The sequence below is a fragment of the Epinephelus fuscoguttatus genome, linkage group LG5, assembly GCF_011397635.1.
Source record: "Epinephelus fuscoguttatus linkage group LG5, E.fuscoguttatus.final_Chr_v1".
Lineage (NCBI taxonomy): Eukaryota > Metazoa > Chordata > Actinopteri > Perciformes > Serranidae > Epinephelus > Epinephelus fuscoguttatus.
Window position 1 is genome coordinate 1,695,032 of NC_064756.1, and position 21,820 is coordinate 1,716,851.

At 44.9% G+C, this 21,820-nt stretch overlaps 1 protein-coding gene and 1 long non-coding RNA gene across 2 annotated transcripts; both read left to right on the forward strand.

The window, feature by feature from the left end:
• Positions 1-357: 357 nt before the first annotated feature.
• Positions 358-15,200, forward strand: LOC125889533 (myb-related transcription factor, partner of profilin-like). The gene is made up of 7 exons (XM_049577605.1): positions 358-474; positions 5,562-5,850; positions 7,191-7,285; positions 7,784-7,940; positions 8,689-8,868; positions 10,145-10,192; positions 10,937-15,200. Exons 2-7 carry the CDS (start codon positions 5,691-5,693, stop codon positions 11,734-11,736), a joined length of 1,440 nt encoding a protein of 479 aa, XP_049433562.1. The 5' UTR covers positions 358-474; positions 5,562-5,690; the 3' UTR covers positions 11,737-15,200.
• A 1,922-nt stretch (positions 15,201-17,122) lies between these two features.
• Positions 17,123-21,730, forward strand: LOC125889565 (uncharacterized). The gene is made up of 4 exons (XR_007449463.1): positions 17,123-17,235; positions 19,477-19,604; positions 19,847-19,879; positions 21,668-21,730. It is a non-coding gene; the product is annotated as an uncharacterized LOC125889565 (long non-coding RNA).
• The last annotated feature ends 90 nt before the right edge of the window (positions 21,731-21,820 follow it).

Below are 21,820 nucleotides of genomic sequence, written 5' to 3' on the forward strand. Positions count from 1 at the left end.
ACCACAGAGACACAGTGGCGCGTGCGGAGCGCCTCCGTGTTGGGATGAAGTGCTGAAATATGACGTGATGAATGAAAATGTGCTAAAAACAAACATGGCCGTGGAGAAGTTAATTAGGCCAGGGCTGGGGGAGGGGTGTGTGAGTGTGTGTGTGTGTGTGTGTGTGTGTTGGGGGGGGTCACTATCTTGGAGAGGGTTAATCACCGTGTTTCTGGTCAAACACTTAAACTGTGAGTTATTTGCGCATCACTGTGACTTAGTGTTTGGTGTTTGGTTTCTTGGACAGTGGCAGTGATTGGTGCACGTTGCATGTGGGGCAGCTGGGGGCGCGCAGCGGGCTGAGAAAATGTTGCGCGTTCAAGGGAGGAAAAAAAAATCGGAGTCTGCGCAGTGTGGTTTTTCTCGACACTCCGAACTTTCGGGAGAACCACGGAGGAAGGAGGGGAGAGGGACAGGACAACGCCATTTTTCCTGGTAATTATTTTCTACGTATTCAGCTTTTTTCAAAATACCGCACACCGCGATTAATTCCCAAAAACGTGCCGCGCGCGTGATTCAGCGCAGAGAAGCGTCTGGTAGCTACGATGCGGAAAAGAACGCAATCAGCGTCGGAGCGAGGAGACATTTCGTCCTCTGCCTCGACCACGGAGAGTCGCGCAGCTTCAGCTCGGCGCAGCGAGCCTGCGCACAAACACAACGCTGCGCTTTGTACACGCGCGTTTTTACATCCACGGTAACCGCGCGTGTCTGCACCGACACTCGCCGTTAATCCGGTGCCGCTGGCTGAACCGAGCGGCCGAACGGAGCCGACAGAGATGGCGGAATCAGTGGGCTGCTCCTCCTGCGAGCCGCCAGGCACGAGCAGCGGGGGGAGAGGCAGGCACGAGCTCAACAAAGACACGGGAACACCGCAGCTGATTGGCTCAGAGGGGCCACGTGGTCAGAGCGAGCGTAATGTTCATTCTGAATGATTTCATATTAAGAAGTTCGGATCACAGGTGCGTCAGGAGCCAAACACACCTTTGGTCCCTGCGGCGCGCGGAGAGTCCGCGTGGGGTCAGAGAGCACAAACTAATACTGATGGTTCTATTAGAAACAGATTGATCTGCGCGTCATGACGCACTGACGCTGTGAGGAAACTTGTTGTCAGGGACGGAAATGATTAAACAGAAGTTTGGAACCCAAACAGTGTGATCATAGCTAAAGTCACGTGGCTTCTTATGTTTGTGTCAAGAAGTCACATTTGTTTATCTGAACAGGTAAACATGTCTAATGCGCGTCAGAACACATTTAACTTGGAGACATGGAGCCATGTTGCTGTCGATATAATCTCATCATGTTGCTCACATTTACCTGCAGTATTGTCATTATTATTATTAATAATACTAATAAAGATGTGGAGCTCCAGGCCGCAGTGAAAGACGTGACGCGCAGCCGTGTTCAGGATGGACTCGCCGGGTCACACACTGACAGCAGGAGACAGTGCTGACAAAGTTAGAGGAGGAGCGACAAGTTTTAAGAGACACACAAGTGAGTGTGGAGCTGGTGAAGTGTCTCCAGTGCGCCTCCATGTGCCGTGCGTAATTACGGTTCATCAGTGCGCGACATCTCCAGTGATGGAGGAAGCATCCAGGTCGTTGGCTGAGGCAGGAGTGCTGACACCACACAGGGAGAGGCAGCTTTATTTGTGCAGCACATTTCATACAGCAGAGCAATGACACATAAGCAAGGAAACAGATTTACATTAAAAAATAACAAAGAGAAAAAAATATGAAAAGTAAAATTAATTCTAAATAATTTACAATTAAAAAGAATCACCATCAGAAACAGCGAAGTGCAGCCAAGACGTGCAAAGATTAAAAAATAAATAAATCAATAAAATATTTAAAACACAGTTAAATAAAGTTGCAGTGCAGAGTAAGAAGTGAATAAATATTTGATTCAATAAAAAGCAGCAGCAAACAGAAAAGTCTTGGAAGAGTGACGTCACTGATCACGTGCTGCTTTCAGACGCTTCTATAAGTATTTAAACCACTGAACGCTGAAAACAAACTGGTGAGGGTGCTTCAGACACACTGGGGAGAAGGCAACGAGCAACTCAGTGAGAAACGTCCAGAATGTCTGGGACATTTCTCACTGAGTTGCTCGTTGCCTTTCTGGGTTAAAATTAAGAGATTTAGAAAATTATTTAAAAGAGAAAAGCTCTGGAAAAATCGTATTTATCATTATTACATATTTAAAATTGTGGTGCAGAATTATTATATTTTTAAGCACATGTCCAGGTCACTTCCTTGTTTGTTTTTTCAAATTAATTTCTGTCTTTCTTTTTTAAATTTTTCTTGTTTTTGATTTTTTTTTCTTTTTACTAATTTCCTCCCAATATCTTCCGCTGCCTTCGTCCCGTGTTTTTGACAGAAATGATTCCAGTGTGCCGTCAGGTTTTAAAGAGTTAAAAGAAGTGAGTTGGTGCAGAGCTGCAGTTTTCAGGTAGTTTATTTCAGATATGTGGAGAATAAAAACTAAACGCTGCACCTCTGTGTTTCGTCTCGACTCTGAGCACCTGCGAGCTCGGATGGTCCAGACTGTGGCAGGAGGAAGTCCTGCACTGTAAATGTTAAAGATCAGGAACATGTACTCACAATATTAAAAGTTAAATAAACAAAACTCAAAATGAGTAAAAATAAATTAGAAAACATTCACAGTTTATCAGAAACAGTCTGCGGGGAATTTTCTGTCAGTCGGCTCGTTGATTCATCGACTTGTTTCAGCTGTATGAACTGTTGGGATGTTTAATTTACAACATAACATCGTATTATATACATTTATCTTTTGCCTTTTATGCCAAAATGTTCATGTGTAAAGTAACTAAAACTTTGACATAAATGCAGTAAAATAAAAGTAGATTATTGAACCAAGAGCTAAACTTCCTGTTTTTACCTTCGACTGCTGAGACGCTGCTCTGACACGTCTTCATCTCTCAGTCTGGTCGAACCATTGAACTGCGTTTTGTTCTCCACGTACAGAACAAACTCTTCACACACTAACGTCTGTTTGTAAAGACGACTTTCTACAACGTAAAACATTCAAACATCAGAAGGAGTCGTCTCACACGTCTGAGCGTGACTCCTAACGTGTGGACGGCTGTGTGTGTTAGTGGATGTTTACAGAGTGAAATATAAGAACAAGTGTTTTTAATATACTTCAACAAGCGGATTATTGTCAGGTTTTGGTCCTTTGGAAAACAAAATGGACACTCGCCCACAGAAAAAGAACCATGACTCATCCTGGGGTGGAGGCCTCATCCTCCACCAGGGCTTTCTTCAGTTTAAAGTGCAGCCACAGGGAGGCGCTGTAGAGACGCAGCTGAAGGAGAACAACGTGTTCTCGGGCTAAAAACACAACTCCAGTCCAAGTCTTCACCTGAAAACCAGCTCACGTCTGTTTCTCAGCTGTGGTCAAATCTCCCTGTCGGTCGGTCTGTGGCGGCGTCCTCCTGCAGCTGCGGCGTCGTGTCTCCGCTGGAGGACACACACACACACACACGTCCACGCGCCCAGCAGCTCCTGGTCAGAGGGGTGTTAACGCAGAGTGACGTTTGGAGCTCACAGCTTGTCCTCTGACTTCCAGTCATGTGACACGCCACACCTGGCGCCTGTCCACATAAGAAAGTTTATTCACAATAGAAATCAGTTCTTTGTAAAAGTCTGCCGGCTGAGGAGCAGCTGTGGTGTCAGAGTCAGACGCTGAGGCTCTCAGGACGTTGGTGCCCACAGTGTGGCGCTGCTGCCACAGTGACTCAGCACATCTGCAGCCCATTTGTAGCTTCAGTCCTCAGCCGTGTGTCCTGTCTCCCTCTGGGCCGAGGTCCAGGAGCCTAACGCCGCTCACTAATGGACTCAACAGCAGTTTGAACCTGTGGCTGATGAGTCAGGACATGTGACATCATGTCCTCTCAGATGCAACACTGACACTTCAGCTTGATGTATGCACGATTTATTTCTGATTTTATGAATGATGATGATGCCTGCTGGTTTTATTGGCACCTGATCACAGGGCTGTTGTAGCTGTTCTGTTATTTGCCGTCACCCCCTCTGACGACATACCCCAGGCTGTTCTCATGCACTCTTTGTATGATGCAAGTGTGCACAGTGCTGTGAACAGTATCTGCCCCCTGAACCTGATAACTTGGCAGCAACAGCTGCAATCAAGTGTTCGTGATAACTGGCAATGAGTCACTTACATCGCTGTGGAGGAGTGTCGACCCACTCTTCTTTACAGATCGTTCTAATTCAGCCACATTGGAGGGTTTCAAACATGAACGGCCTGTTTCAGGTCATGCCACAGCATCTCAGTCAGACTGAAGTCCAGACTTTGACGAGGCCACTCCAAAACCTCCATTTAAATGCTGACCATGAAGTGCTGTGTTAGTTTAAGGCCAGATGTAACGAGACACACGCCTTCCAAAAAGTTTAACTTTTTTCGCCCTGGAACTCTCCCACGGACGCTATTTTTGCCCGCTCTCTCTCTTATTGTTGAATCATGGACACTGACTTTGACTGAGGACAGTGAGGCCTGCAGTTCTTTAGATGTTGTTCTGGGCTCTTTTGTGACCTCCTGGATGAGTCATCGATGCGCTCATGGAGTAAATTTGGTCAGCGGGCCCCTCCTCTGAACCTGTTCCAGGTTTTCTCCATATGTGGATAATGACTTTGTTTCTCATCTGTTGTTGAATTTCGTTAGATCGCAGCATGATGTGATGCTTAGCAGGACACTGATCATGTGCTGTGTCAGACCAAGAGAACTTTGAGCTATTTAAAGATACGTCATCACCATGTTTCTTTTCCTAAATCTAACCTGCGTAACTACATGAAGTACGAGACGTGACAGCGTCAAACCATGACTCTTTTTCTAACCCTGACCTCATGGATTGGGGCGCTAAGTTGTTAGACACTGTGAGGATATGTTGTATATGCACATTACTGATGATTATCTATCAAAGTCGTAAAGCACCAATAGTGAACCCTACAGTATCGTCACATTGATATTGAGGTTTCTGGGGAAGGTACAGTGTGTCTGAATCCAAGTCTGGAGATGAATGTGTGATTTTTGTGACACCGTTAAATCAGTTGCAGCCGGTACAGTCACAGTGCCGTTAAACACCTGCTTTGACGCTCAGTTGTGACTTTGGGTTTTGGAATTTCGGCTTTGTAACGTGCATTTTTTTTTTATCCTGGTAAGAATAAACGTCTGTGTCACCATTTTGTACTCTGATTCTGTTTCACACTGCCACCTGCTGGACAGGATGACTCACAGTTTGTTTTTTATCTTCAATATTTAAATTTTCTGTGCTCAGTTGGAGCTGTGAGTCCGGTCCAAATCCATAATAAAGTAAACAATATATTTACATGTTTATTTGACTGACAGGTGACCTTTGTGTCTGTGTTTAATAAATGTAGTGACAGACCGTATTTAGTAGTTAAAGTGTTCTTATTTTAATGTTGTGTTTTCTCTGTCTCTCTGTCCCTCTGTCCCCCTCATGTGTCCCTTTGTCTCTTCCTTAGAGACCCTCGACGGGTGTCTTCGGCCCAGACTGGCAGGTGGATCAGGACCAGAGAGTCCTGGAGGACGGTGACATTCAGTCTCAGGTGGACTGAGTTGTAGTGGGCCGTCAGAAGAGGAGGAGGAGGGGAATGGAACGAGCTGAAGGCGCAGCTATGTCGTGGCGTCCGGACGAAGAAGAGTTTAAGGTGGAAGGAGTGACGGGAGGGTTGAGAGTCAAACCGAGGTTCACCTTCAGCGAGCTCAAACTGCTGCTGGAGGCCGTGAAGAGGAACAGATACATCCTCCTCAGTGAGTGTGATGCAGGACAAACTCCGCTCCAGCTTCATCTTTACAAGGTGCTGGAAACTGAGACATTACATCTGTGCAGTGTTTGACTGTGGGTCTGTTCGACCTTCATCAGACTGAAGATGAGACAGTAATGGGCAGATCAGATCAGACTGTGATTGGCTCCTCCTACCTGCCTGTCCACTGCTGACTCATGTTCGCTCTGATGAAGGTCTGACAGACCCAGAGCGCAACAATAAAGTCAAACTCTGCACAGATGTGAGCGTGTGGAAATCTTTTCTCCCAGTTTGGACCATAAAACATGTCGAATCATGAAATAGTCAAAGTATAGCATGCTATGAAAATGTCATTAGAAAAATAAAATTAAAACATTTTAAATCATAAAATAGTATACCATAAAAAATCATGAAAATTCATTAAAATGTCACACTAGAGGATAACATAATGAAACTAGTCCATAGCCATTGGTAGCTGTGTCACCTTCTACCTATGCCAGTCCTCAATGCCTATGTGCAGTTTCACATAGATTGACCACGTCAGTGAGGAGAAAAACGTGGGACACACACACACACACACAGTTTTCTTCATTATATAGTGAGACAAAATAAATCAATAAACAGTCACAGTTTAACATGCCAGAAAAACTGCCATTAAAAAAATCCTGAAAAGAAACGCCGTGAAAGAAATCATTAAATACTCGTAATAATTATTAAAAAAGTGAGAGAATGAGTGAGAGCAAACACATGTCCATAAAAACATCAGAGAACAGGTGTAGTGTGTCAGGCCATGAACGCTGCCATTAGGAAACATTTTTAAAAAGAACCATAAAATAGTCGTCATTGAAATTCATTAAAGAGGTCATTGTGTATCACACTGTAAAAAAGTGCAGTTAAAAATGTTTTTAAAATCATGAAATATTCACAGTATAGCGTGCCCCAAAAAATCATATCAGAGCATTAAAAAAGTCAGAGTATGTCATGCTATAAAAATGTTACAGAACAGGTCATGTAACAGGATGTAGTATCAAAGTGCAACACACAGGCCAGTGACGCTCAGAAACATCCTGTCTCTCAGCCAGCGCCGACCGGTCTGTTGTTAAAGTGACGTTAAACTGATCTGGAGTCTGAAAGTGAGACGAGGTAAAGTGATGAACACATGTTGGCAGATAATGACTGAGAACACGCTGCATGTGAGATGTTTCACCAGCAGAGGGAGATAGTGAGCCAGAGAGAGGGGGAGTGACGATACCACTGCTGTCCAACTGGACCAGGACTGATGTCTCACCTCATGTCTCTGTCACTGTGTCTGTCTCTGTGTCTGTCTCTCTGTCTCTGTCTCCGTAGGGAAGTTTAACCAGGGTGTGTCAGCTGATGCCAAGAAACGGACCTGGACTGAAATCACCAACCAGGTGAACGGACTGGGACAGACGCACAGAGAGGTCTGTGACTCATCACTGTTCACTTTGAGTCATGTTGGTCATATTAATATTTGAGGTGTGCCCTCAGACATGATCGTAGTTACACCTGGAAAGTCTGCCTTTAATGACCCTCATTAATGAAACAGACGTACGACACAATACTGGGCGTACGGTCGTTTCCACGCAGCGCTCGGCATGTATCTGAGCCGAGGCTCTGATCAAATCTCACGTCAGGTCTCAGCTTGTGTCACAGCTTTGGATCAGCATTGACTTGCAGTTCATCTGGAGAGAACTGTTGTTAGTTTGTATTCTGACTGACATCTAATTATGCAGTCACATGGTCATCAGTCAGTCCAGGCGGCCTGAGACAATCAAAATAGCTGGCGGAGTTTTTCTGTCCAGACTAATTCACTCATGGTTTGATGATGTCAAGGTCACAGCAGCAGCGTCTCCTCCATGAGAACAATGAATGTCATCATAGCAGCAGTGTTTTAATCTGAGGTTTTAATCTCCTCACAGGTGCGCCAAATCATGAAGAAATGGGCGGACCTCAAATGTGACGCGAAGCGACGCATGGGCGCCCTCCAGGGCCTCAATGGCGGCAACCTGAGGAACAAGAACCTGGGCCCTGTGGAGAAGATGGTCCACAAGATACTGATGATGAGTCCCAGAGGAGGTGATGAGCAGTCTGTGGAGTCTGGTTTTATCAGTCGTTCCTGTGAGAGCAGCGGTACATCGGAGCACGACGCATGAGACGAATACAGACCTGAATGATTGTGTCGACTCTTAAGATGACAAACACGACTGTTCATTGGTGTTTTGTATGAAGCTCAGGTCAGATCAAAGATTCACGACGAGAGGAAACAGTTTCAGAACGTTGCAGGGAAAAGTGTCAGCGGTGTGAACTGGCCGGTCTGAGCTGGACTCAAGGCGGCTGATTGTGTCACCTGTTTCAACAGCCAATCAGCTTGTAGTGAAGTCCGCTGATCAAATCAAAATGGCCACAGACGGCGTGTTGGCTTGCTGCAGCAGGTGCTCCGTCCCCACAGAGCCCTCTGTTTAAGTTGTCGACTAGAGATGATGCGCCGTCTCATGGCGGTCACTTCCTGTTGACGTTACAGATCAGAAGCACAGAGTGTCGTTGACTAGAGATGATGCGCCGTCTCATGGTGGTCACTTCCTGTCAACGTTACAGATCAGAAGCACAGAGAGTCGTTGACTAGAGATGATACGCCGTCTCATGGTGGTCACTTCCTGTCAACGTTACAGATCAGAAGCACAGAGAGTCGTTGACTAGAGATGATACGCCGTCTCATGGTGGTCACTTCCTGTCAACGTTACAGATCAGAGAGTCGTTGACTAGTCCTTTAAGATGAATAAAAATGTTTTTCGTAATTAACCCGTTCTTGTTTGTGGGTTCTCAGACTGTGACAGCGACCTGGACCTCGCCGAAGATGAAGATTTTTCGAAGCTTTACAGTAAAGGCCCCTCCCCCACCCCGCCTCCCTACTCCTACCTCAGCCTGACGGACAGCTCCCACTCGATGCCTGGAGGAGCCTCCTATGAGTTCTCTCCTCTCTCCTCACCAGAGAAAGAGCTCGGGGGTAAGTAGAGCAGGAAATGTGACGAGGGCAGGAAGTTCACTCGTGTTCATTGTTGTGTCATCGTATATCCATCCATACGTAAAAAAAATTGACGCATGAACAGAAGTAAAGAATGACTTGTACCAAAAAATATTCTACAGTTTCCAAAGTCAGGCTACAACCTCACCATCTGTGTCGCCAATATCCCGCCGCAAAATGTTTGTAAGCGCGGGTCACAGTTTCTCCCATCATTTTTATAGATCACAACTTTTGTGTGTGAAGTGGCGTTCACCTCTGTCAAGCCTTGTTTTGTGTGTATGCAATGTTTATAGAGGGACCCCTGGACTCTTTTGTTGCTACTTGACTTAACGTCAGTAGTTTTGCTTTTGCTAACGCTAACGTTAGCTACAGAGTACCTGTGTTTGTACAGCGTCATCTCTCTGGTAACCAAAGTATTTCCAAACAACAGCAGTGCTGTTTCTTCTCCGCCCACACTTTCCTCACTCGTCTCTGTCCCGTCAGCCATCATGACGCTCACTAAGTTCTGTCTCCATGCGCTTTGCGACCTCAACCACTCGCATCTACATGAGGGGCGACATCTAGGACAGTAGGACTGTGGGGACACACATATATTGACATGTAGAGTGCATGGAAACACACCATTCATCGCAGTTCAGTCTTTTGCAGTATGTATATCGTCCACGTTGATATCACGATGATGGTAAATTTGCAATATGTTGTCCTAGTTAGATTTGACATTTTACATTTTTAGGGATGCTTTGTATAATCTTTATGTAGTAATACACTCCTTATACTGTTTCCAGACGTGTCACACTGCACATTTCAAACAAACAGTTTGGATTCTGAAATGATTTATTTGAGCTTTTGTGCTCAGTCGTGTTTTCTGTCGTTTGTCTCTGACTGTAGCCGCTGTATGAAGGATCAATAGAGAATCTATCTACAACGTAAAACCCCAAATATTAAAAGACTACTAATAAAGTCAAGTGTGCCCTCATAGAGACACTCCTCTCACTTTGTGTCCTCACAGTTCCCAGATCTGATCAAACATTGATGATTGTCTTTGAGTCAGTGGGTGATTCATCCCAAAGGATCCATTCAGGGAAACTGTGGGACGCTGAGAGAGGAAGAGATAAAACACACAGTCTTAAACCACAGAACGTTGTGTGTTCAGCGACGGCAGTTTGAGTTTTTATATGTTCTGTTTCTTGTCTTCTTTATGTCCTTTTAAGTTTTATTCACAAACCTTCTAACTGCTGCTGGTGATGTTGTTTTGCAGGCGACCCTTTCCACTCGTCTCCTGAGTGCGACCTGACTGAGGATGGAGGTAAGACTTTGAGCCGAGCAGCTTCAGGGTTTTCCCTGCATAGAAAATATTTTGGTGGCCGCCAAAGCCGTTTTAGCCAGTGGAAAATCCCCTCCGCCAAAGAGGGGTGTGTGAGCGGGGAAGGGAGGGAAAGAAAGAAATCAAATCTCAGTGCAACCACTCATAGTTCAAAAAAATTATTCATTGGATTAAAATGTGCTATATCATGATACATATCGTTATCGGGATATGAGATTTTGGTCACATCGCCCAGCCCTAATGCACTGTATTATTTGGACCTCTCTCGTCTAATAGAGAAGATATGGATATCTTAATACATTTGCACGTTCTGTGAATGTAAATGCGAAGCGTGCGCCGCAGACATCACCACCAAAGCCCCTTCTGAGCCAGAGATAACCCTGCTATGTTATGACGTTATTGCATTTCTGTGACATACTGTACGATCTTTTGATTTTATCTTGTTTTTTACAGCATTAACTTGGACTTTTTAATGGATCTTTGCATTTTTATGATGAACTATATTACAACTTTTTTCATTTCATATGACACTCTACCTGTTTATTTATTTATTTATTTATCTGTTCTGTTAATGACAGCATGTGTTGTGTGCATCCCTAAAGAACTGTAAAACACATTTTCTGAGATGTCTTGTAAAATCTGTCAGAAACAAAACGTACATGTTAAAAACAAAGGTGTTCTGATCGGGTCGTGAGTCTGAAACGTTTCGTCTCTCTGATCTTCCAGAACGAACGATGGACTTTGAAGACAACGACAACTCCATGTTCTCCACCTACCTTTCCTCTCTCCCCCCAACCTCCTCCCCCTCCCTGGACCCCCTGCCTGACAACGCCCTGCTGCGGATGAAGCCGGTCCACACCTACTCCAGAAACAACAGCCAGAACAACACCTCCTCCCGCCCTCCGCCTGGACCCTCCTCCTCTGTGGCCTCCACCTCCTCTGCTTTCCCCTTAGTGTCTGATTCAGACGCTGCCTTGTCCTCAGCTGCACCTCCCTCGGAGCAGTCCCACACAACCGCCCCCCCTCCACCTCCTTCTACATCTGCTGCAGCCAATACCTCACACCCTGCACCTTCCTATTCCTCCCTCCCACCTCCTGCTGCTGTATCTTCCTCCTCTGCTGCTTCTACTGCGACCTCCTCCTCAAACTCCCACAAAGCCCCTCCCCTCTCCTCAGCGCTCCCACCCAGGCGTGCCTCCTCCTCAGGCTCAAACCCGCCTGACCCTCTCCCGGGTGGAGCTTCGTCCCACAGGGACCAGGTGGCCCAGATGGCGTCTCAGAGCCTCCAGCAGCAGCGTGCCAGCAGGATGCTCCTGACCTCGGTGTCTCAGTCTCTGGAGATGTTGGCGCAGTCGGTGCAGCTGCTGGTGGAGACGCAGCAGGAGTTTGTGCAGGAGTCTCTGCTGCTGCAGAGGGAGACGGTGGACGTCCTGAGGGATTTCTCCAACACGGCGCTGACTATGCTGAGAGACAAAGCCAACAGTGGACAGCTGTCCTCACACCATCGCCCTGCTGCACACTTCTGAAACACGGAGATGAACAAACTTCTGAAACAGACATGGCGGGCGACCACGAGCCAGATGCAGCTGTGGTGTCTGTGTGGAGACGTTGGGATGGAAACAGCCATCCTGTGAGAGAGACAGTTCATGTTTGACTTCAACAGCCTCTATGGCTGCTGGACAGAAACGTCTGTCCGCGCACACACACACACACACACACACACACACACACACACACATGCAGTTTTAGGCTACAGGCTGTTTATTTATGTGCCTGGGACTTTTTTTTTTCTTCTATATTTTTGTTTGTTGCAGGCTCGTGTGTGTTTTCACACTGTATTTAGATTTCAAAGGTTTCGAGCTGCTGAAACGTCGTCGCTCCGTAACACAGGTCGACTGACTGGATTTCCACGTCCTGAGCACACTGGGTGGTTTAACTGGCTCGCTGAATGAGAGGAAACTAACAAATTAACTACAGAACCAACCTCACGTTTGAGCTCCGGGAGCGTCCCTCTTGTCACCGTCTTCACGTTGGACAGTTGGACTCTGGACTGGAGGAACACGTGATTTGGTGGGAGGAGCTGTTGAGACAGAGCAGAGAGGACATGTAGTCCTCGTCACACCAATGTCCTCCTCACTCAGGATGTGGCCATGCTACAACTTTGACAAATAATAATTTTGAAAATTAGGGATGCACCGATTTATCTGCTGAGCGTCAGTATCGGTGGATATTCTCCTCGTCGACTGTCGCCGGCCTCTGGCAAACCACATGACATTTACCGATGGCAGCGGCCGATGTTTTTCTGTTGTGTCACATCAATTGTGTGCAGCGTTCTGCAGACGACAGAAAACGTATAAACGGAAATCTTCCCGGGACACTTTGAGACGAAAGGATGCAGTAAACTCACTATTGATGCGTCAGGAAACGCACCCTACTGTGTGCCTGATAACGCTACGTCGTGAACAACCTGTTAAAATCAGCAGGAGCAGAGCTAGTTAGCGTTAGCTCGAGCAGCTGGGGCTGCAACTAACAGCTGCATTTAGTTACATCACGATGTGTTCGAGTTCTGTTCGATAAAAACAAGCATTGGGAGAAGGTCATTTTAACGTTATTATGATGTTTTCAAAATGTAATCAAGAAACTTGAATAAATTTGAGCTGTTTGAAGAAGAAATGTGTCGATGTTTTTACAGCAAAATGAAAGATATTAGAGAGGGAATTCTGATTCCTATTAAACGTTTCTCATTTATTAAAGGTCGTTTCATAAATGAGTGTAATGACGGACTGACTTTAAACAGTTTTTTTACCACAGATTTCTTTGTTTGGCACAAAAAGGGAAAAAATAATAAAAAAACAAAACAAATATTGGCCCATAATTTTATAATCGGTGCATCCCTATAAAAATTTAACACAACTGACATGTTTTGTTGAATTTACTGCTGGTGATAAAAAACATCTGTCATTTCCCAACGGTTAATTTTCATCTTTCCTTTTTTAAATGAAGGACTAACAGTTCTCTCCTGCCTCTGTTTTTGACGTGTCCATCCCTTTCTTGTGAACGCAATATCTCTATCTCAGAATTTCCTCAAATTTGGCACAAACGTCCACTTGGACTCAGCGATGAACTGATTTAGATGTTGATGGTCAAAGGTCAATGACACTAAGACCTTGCATCCATCTCATTCTAATATCTCAAGAAGGCCGTTGGGGAATTTCCTCAAGTTTGGCACAAACGTTCAATTGGACTGAAGGATTAACTGATTATAACTTGGTGGTCAAAGGTCACTGTGACCTCACAAAACATGGTTTTGGCCCTAACTCAAGAATCCATACGTTAATTATGACAAAACTTCATACAAATGTTGAACAGGATAAAACGATGAAGTGATGACAGTTTATATCCAAAGGTCAAAGGTCAGCTTCACTGTGACATCATCATGTTCCACAGTCCACATCAGAGTGTATCTCAAGAAGGCCTTGAGGGAAGTTCTTTGAATTTGGAAAAACACGTCCATTTGGAAACACGAATGGTCAGAGGTCAAGATTTATGTGACTGTCTTGCTCTCGTGAACGTGATATCTTCAGAAGGCCTTGAAGAAATTTTGTTATATTTGGCACAAACATCCACTTAGATTAGATTTTGGTGGTCAAGGTGGTCAGTAAGCATGTTTTGGACCATAACTCAAGACTTCATTCACTAATTCTAACTTCTAACCAAACTTGACACAAATGTCTAACAGGTTAAAATAATGAAGGTCAAAAGGTCAAAGGTCAGCTTGACTGTGACATCATCATGTTGTAACGTCATATCTCAGGAACAGAAGGGGAGACATTTGGTCAGATACTGAATTGGTGACTCTAATCTTGAAACTGTGCTGATTGTATAGATCTTCTGTGTGTGAAGCATCCATGTTTTCACTGACATGGATGGAGACTGTCAGAGACACTGGACTGGTGGGCGGAGTCATACAACCACAGGGTGGGCTGGTGGGCGGAGTCATACAACCACAGGGTGGGCTGGTGGGCGGAGTCAAACAACCACAGGATGACCCTGTGATTTTAAATATGCTACGATATGCAATATATGCGATAAAATATATTGCGATTTATTCCCTTTTTTCAACCGTAAATTTTGTCCCCAAAGGAAAACTATGTCAACATCTTATTATCTAGTAACAAAGTTTTCTGTCTGTTCGTCTGACCTCAGCCATTTTTTTGCAGCAAAATGTATCTAGTGGACTGAACAAGCATCTGATTACATTACTGTAGCAGGCTCAGTAGTTAAAGTTTTTAAACGAGTTGACCCCAGAAACGGGACATTGTTGTTGTCTTGATGTTAACAGCTTTAGAGATGGCAGTAATGTGCTGCTGAAGAATGAGAAATCAAGTCTATTATAAAAAATATATTTGTAAAATTATTAATGGAAATATCATGATGAGACGTTGCTACAAGCCAGATGTTTAAATATTTGTGCCGTTGCATCAGTTAAACACTGAGAGCTCCAGCAGAGCTCTGGGTATGCTGAACCTCGTCAGCCACTGCGGCCCGTAATGAAGCACGGTGAATTTGATCATGTAGATTTATTAGAGGATAAGTTTGAGCTAACTCCTGAACTTCACCCTGCGACCCTGGTGAGCATCACATTCCTGACTTAAACCTCCAGGTCTGTTTGAATCTTGTCGAAAACAGCAGCACATGAAGAAACACTGGTGTTAATGTTCACACACCTCTGTGTGATTGGAACCACAACACTGAGACTAACATGTTAGTATATGGTTGTTGCCCTGCTGCCTGATGTGCTGTTGAAACTCCAAACCTCTTTTTCTTCATCCCAACTGACACTTCATCATCCTCCCTTACAGTCGGCTTTCTGTCTGACTGACTGACCAAAATGACTTGTAACTGTCTGCTGTGATACCGGGCTGTGATGTTTCCTTCCAACCAGATCCTGACAATAAAGATTTTATTATTAAAAGAAGACAAGTCTGTTCGGAGAGTATTTTCTGATTTTATTTCTAGAAATTTGAGTTTAAAAAAAGTCTCTGATTCCTGCAGGTTGTTCCAAACCCGAGGCGCCCAGACAGAAAACACAATCACCTTTAGATTGAAGCCTCGACTTTGGAACGTCCAGTATTTAATCTTATAATGGTATGAACTGATCTCCAAACAGACGACTTTTCCCAGGGTCTCAGACCTTAATGAGCTTGTTCGGGCTCTGGCTTGTTCACAGTCATCGTTAGCAAAGGCCAGGTGATGCTAATTTCAAAGCTTTATAAAGACTCTGACTCCTGAAAGCTTGTCCCAACAACCAGCAGCCATGGGCTCCTCTAAACAGCTGCCTAGCACTCTGAAAACTAAAAGACCTGATGAAGACTAGAAGAAGATAGCCAAGTGTTTTCAGGGAGCTGTTTCCTCAGTTGGTCATGTCAGTAAGAAATGGCAGTGAACAGGAACTGTGGAGGTCAAGCTGAAAACTCTCTGAGAGAGCTGCTCGTAGGATTGTTAGAAAGGCAAATCAAACCTCTGTTTGACTGCAAAAGACCTGCAGGAAGATTTCTCAGACTCTGGAGTGGTGGTGCACTGTTCTACTGTGCAGACACACCTGGACAAATATGAGCTTCATGGAAGAGTCATCAGAAGAAAACCTTTCCTGTGTCCTCACCACAACATTCAGCCTCACAAGTTTGCAAAGGAACATGTGAACAAGCCTGATGCTTTTTGGAAACAAGTCCTGTGGACTGATGAAGGTAAAACAGAACTTTGTGGACACAATGAGCAAAGGTATGTTTGGAGAACAAAGTGTTAAACACGGGGGTGGATGGATGATGCTTTGGGCTTGTGTTGCAGCCAGTGGCACGGGGAACATTTCACAGGTAGAGGGAAGAATGGATTCAGTTAAATTCCAGACATCACAGCATCTGTAAAAAAGCTGCAGATGAAGAGAGGATGGCTTCTACAACAGGACAATGATCCTAAACACACCTCCAGATCCACAATGGACGACCTCAAGAGGAGCCAGCTGAAGATTTGGCCACGCCCCTCACAGTCCCCCGACCTAAACATCATTAAACATCTGTGGATAGAGCTCAAAGAGCAGAGCATGAAGACGGCCCAAGAATCTCACAGAGCTAGAAGCCTTTTGCAGGAAGAATGGGTGAAAATTGTGCAAATGTTTGCTTCAGGCCCTTCTCTGTGATCGTCCTCATGCTGGTCCAGACCTGCTTCATTCCATCGTGCTGCAGCTTTTGTTCCAGTTTGTGCCTGAAGGCTCTTTTTCCCTCCTCAGTCTTAACCTTTAGTTTTCTTTGTCGTGCTTCATGCTTCCTCTCTGTCGCCCTCTCTGAAAGCTTATTTCTTCTGGTTTCACAGGGCTTTCAGTTCCCTGGTAACACAAGGTTTATTGTCAGGGATGCACCGAATTTCTCTGCATTTTCGGACCGCCTACCTGTACCATGGACTTTGTTGTTTTTTTATCTTAAAGTAACTCTTTGCCCCGTCCTTAAAGAGCACCTGATTTTTTAACAGCTAGCTACACAGAGCCCTAACTCAGTGCAGCGCTCTCTGATGTTTCCAGTGACAGTGTCAGACCATCAACATCCTACAGAGAACATCCCAGTCTGTTGACTCTGCACATCACTGCAGAGAATCCTCCACTTCCTGGGACCAGCATTCCACAGGTTTGGTGGTGACAGGAAATCTTTTAACACCCGTCTTTAATTTCTCTGATATATTTTCTATTCTTATTGTGAGTACCCTCATGATTTATTTACTTTGCTTCTCTGTTTATCTGAACTTATTCCTGCCATCGTGCTGCTTCAACATCTAAATTTCTCCCCTGAAGAAAGCTTACCTTATCTTATTTTGAAAGCCAGATGTGCCCACATGTGTGTCTTTGCACTAACTTCACAGAGTCTGAGGCAGTGTGATGGACTGTACTTCATGTGGTGCTTCACGTGCTGCAGCACAGAATGAAGTAACCCTCCCTGTCAGTTCTCTCTGGACCGTCTCACTGCATTTACCTCGAGGTACGTTTCTCTTTACTGACTGAATTATTGAACATGTGGAGTTGTGTGAACATGAACTGATCAGACACTGATTATTAAGTGCAAAGAGAAAAGTGTTGATACAAGATCTGCTGCTGCTCAGATGCAGTTACTTTGCTGCAGCACCTGTTTGCATTCAACAGTTGTAAATCACCGTTGTAGTTTATACATTTACTCAAGTGCTGTATGTAAATTGTACTTTATTTAAGTCTCGAGTCCGTCCACAGAGGAGTGTGTAGACGTGAGGCAGCAGGAGCAGAAACCTGAAACCTTCTGCAAGACGTTCAGACCCACAGGAAGGAATTTACATCAATGTAAACATTTAATCTAAAACAGATGTATGCCTACACACACACACACACACACACACACACACACACACACACATTTCTTTAGGTCCTCTTTAGCAGCCTACCCTCACCACCACTACTTACCTAATCCTTTTTCTAACCTTAACTTATCCCTAAACTTTACCACCCAAAAATCAGCTTTATCCCACCTTCTGTCCCCAGTTAACAGGGCTGGTTTCCCTTAAAGTCCTAGTTAAGGTTTCCTCAAAACAGAATTAGTTGCGTAAAACACCCTTAGTCTTCTCCTTAAAGGGATAGAGCACCCAAAAATAAAAATTCAGCCATTATCTACTCACCCATATGCCGAGGGAGGCTCAGGTGAAGTTTTAGAGTCCTCACATCACTTGCAGAGATCCAAGGGGAGAGGAGGTAGCAACACAACTCCACCTAATGGAGGCTGACGGCGCCCCAGATTCAAACGTCCAAAAACTGCCTGTCTGTGCACTACGCTCGTGTGTGTGTGCATGCGCGAGACCGTGAGACATGGGCACTGTGAGACATGGGCACCGAGCTTGCGCGAGACCAGCAAAAGCGGTGAACACACATGACGGCGGTGCCCATGTCTCACGGTCTCGCACAAGCGCACACATGCTAGCGCGGTGCCCAGAGAGGCAGTCAGAGCTACAGGCTACAGTGAGGCTAAAAACAGAGTTCAAATGAAAATGAGTTCAAATTTTTCCAAACAACTTTTTATGTCGGGGCTTCAGGACACTTGGATCACTACGGACGAGCAGTATGGAGATATTTTGTGGTTTCAATTATGTGTTTTTGGACGTTTGAATCTGGGGCGCCGTCAGCCTCCATTAGGTGGAGTTGTGTTGCTACCTCCTCTCCCCTTGGATCTCTGCAAGTGATGTGAGGACTCTAAAACTTCACCTGAGCCTCCCTCAGCATATGGGTGAGTAGATAATGGCTGAATTTACATTTTTGGGTGCACTATCCCTTTAAGGTTTCCATAAAATGTCACCCTGAGTATTTATGGTTTTCTCCTTGTCTTGGTCAATCTCTCGACTGTTGCAGAAAAGACCTTAGTGACCAAAGCAAGGCTCTGTCTTAACTGCAACATGACCGAGTTTATGGAGATGAGAGAAAACTACTAACACACCCTGAGAGGAGTGTTCTGAGACTGACATGGATACGCTTTTGATTTGAATACATTTTTGTTGTAATTTCTTCCTACAATCGTTTTCTGTTTTCTGGTATTTGAGGATCAAATTTACTTTGTAGTTTGTTCTTTCTATGATTGTGTTCCTCCAGACGTTTAATCTTTTCCTCCTCTGACCAGAATGGTTTTCTCTTCTTTTCTTCTGCCTTTTTTTCCACTATCGGACTATCGGCCAACTTTGTGAGACGATAACAGGCGTCACGAGTGTAATGCTGTGTTTACACCAAACGCGATGTGAATTTTGCATTATTTGAACACTAAAATATTTTGTGTTGACTCGCTTCATATGTGCCAATAACTTACGTCATACGCGTGTGAAATAGCTGAATCGATGAATGAACTTCCGCTGGTACATCCTCAGCATCACACATCCCCGGACAATCTCATATGGCTATCGTGGCGTGAATTGGACGCTGTAGTTTAGATTTTTCAACTCTTGGGATAAAGCATATGATTCACACCACTTAATTCATGTATTCTATATCATTTGCGTCATTTGCGTCGCGTCCAGACGTTGACATCACACCAGCATGCCAAGTGCCTTCTTGTGCTGCAAATCCTCCAGAGATTGTTACATCGACGTTAAGTCTCATTTTGTTTACTTTCTCGTTCATAACTTACAGGTTCTTTCTTCAGTTGGCTTTTTTAGCGCGTTCATGCACAACACAGCTATTAGTTATATATGTGTATTTTTTTGTCCTCTCTTAGTCTCAGCACAGCGACAGAACCCAGCAGAACTCACAACAAGCCAGTGACAGACATTGAAAGCCTTTTCCTGACGATGCTGGACATGGATCACACATTGATGGTGGTCTTGATGCTGCTCTGGAGCTCAGGTAGGACCTGGAATGTGGCAGCGTGCTTGTTCTCTACTATCTGCACATGAATGATGATTTGTCCTCTTCTCAAACTCAGTTCTTACAGTATTCTTACAAGCATCTCCTTGATCTGCTGTGGCTGGGACTGTACCTCATTCACATGTCTTCTATCTAGCAGCTTGATTGCAGTCTGTCCAGAGCTCTGTCCTATTCATTATTTTGCTGTCATGTGATGTTTATCGTCTAATTTTCTCACTCAGGTCTCTGTGCGCAAGAAAGCCACAACCACAATGGTATGTATACAAGTGTATAAATATAATTATTTGGTCACGCAGTCCTTTTCCCCATGCCTGTTTAGTTGTTTTCGTGGAGGGAGAGTTTAGGCTAGTTACTTCAGCTGTACATTGCTGAACAGGAAGTCTTAAATGTAGGTCTTTTGAGGTGTGAGCTTTGTGAAAGTGTTTTTAAGCCTTTGTGAAGTTGGATTCCTGTGGGGCTTGGACAATAACTTGTTGATGGTCACCAGATGGAAAAGGTTACAAAACCATTTCTAAAGAGTCTGGCCTTCACCAATCCACTGTCAAGCAGATGTGCAGTGTACATATGGAGGAAATTCAACAGCATTGTTATGCTCCCCAGGAGTGGTAATCCAACACAAAGCACTCGAAAAGCAAGGTTTGTAGTTGGCTCATTTGACGCAAAGGAGGAGCAGCTCTACTCCACAGCTCCCTCCACATGTCTGACTCCTCCCCCTATCTCTACGGCTGAGCCCAGACACCCTACAGAGGATACTCATTTCAGCTGCTTGTATCCGCAATCTCATTCTTTTGGTCACTACCCAGAGCTCATGACCATAGGTGAGGGTTGGGACGGAGACGGACCAGTAAATTGAAAGCTTCGCCTTCTGGTTAGCTCCCTCTTCACAATTGCTGTGTTTCCCAGTTAAGAGCAATCTTAGGACTTAAGACCGCAGTTAAGAACATCTTTGGTAAGAAGGGTCACTAAGATAGGAGTGTTTCCCAGATGCCTTCTTAGGATCGCTCTTTAAGACGCTCTTAACAGGAGCTGACCACTATTGCGGTGCTGAAACTAAATCAATCGAAGCTCTTAGCGCTAAGAGCGATCTGGGAAACTCAGTCAATGACAGTCCAGCACAGCGCCCGCATCACTGCAGATGCTGCGACAAACCACCGATCCATGACACGCTCCATTCTACTCACACTCATGAACAAGGCCCAGAGATACTTGAACTCCTTCTCTTGAGGCAGTAACTCTCTCCCAACTCGGTGAGATCAATCCACCGTTTTCCATCAGAGAACCATGACCTCAGATTTGGAGGTGCTGACTCTCATCCTGACTGCTTCACACTCGGCTACAATCCGCCCTAGTGCCTGCTGGAGGTCACAGCGTGATGAAGCCAACAGAACCACAAAAAGTCCACAAGGCACATGTGGAAATCCAACCCTTCATCCCAGGAACCTCATCCCAACTGTGAAGCATAGTGGTGGCAGTATCATGGCTTGGGGCTGCTTTGCTGCCTCTGGACCAGGGTGGCTAGCAATCATTGGCAGAACTATGAATTCTGGATTGTACCAACAAATTCTTCAGGACACTGTCAGTGTATCCGTTTGTAAACTGGAGCTCAACAAAAAGTGGGTCAAGACAATGACACAAAACACACAAGTCAGTCTACCTAAGAATGGTTAAAGCAGAAAAAAGTCCAGTCCTTGATCCAATAGAAATATTGTGGAAAGATCTGAAGAGAGCAGTACATGCAACCAAGCCCACCAGAGTCGTTGAGTTGAAGCGGTTTTGTAAGAAGTAATAGGCCAAAAGTCGATGTGTGGGACTGATCAACAGTAAGAGAAACACTTGGTAGAAGCTGCTGCTGCTTAAGAGGGTCACACAAGGTACTGAAAGCAAAGGTTCACATACTGGGTCCTCATTTGAGATCACATTTATGCAGCAATACAGACAAATCTACAGGGTTCACAAATGTTCTAGCAGCACTTAACATGTTTGTTGTTTCATAATAAAAGTCTTTTTTTTTTCTTTCTAATGACTCTCCTGTTTCTGTTCAGAACTTGTCAGGTTGGTGGGAGGATCCAGTCGTTGTACTGGAGCACTGGAGATGAAACATAGGGATGACTGGAGGCCAGTGTACGGCCATCATTGGAGCCTGAGGGATGCAGCTGTATTCTGCAAAGAGCTGGATTGTGGCTCTGCTGTTTCCC

Bases quoted from the DNA above. Each gene is read 5' to 3' on its own strand.
- LOC125889533 (XM_049577605.1), top strand. From the start codon at position 5,691: ATGGAACGAGCTGAAGGCGCAGCTATGTCGTGGCGTCCGGACGAAGAA. The intron at 7,941-8,688 runs GTGATGAGCAGT...GTGGGTTCTCAG, and splicing joins GATGATGAGTCCCAGAGGAG to ACTGTGACAGCGACCTGGAC. The intron at 10,193-10,936 runs GTAAGACTTTGA...CTGATCTTCCAG, and splicing joins CGACCTGACTGAGGATGGAG to AACGAACGATGGACTTTGAA.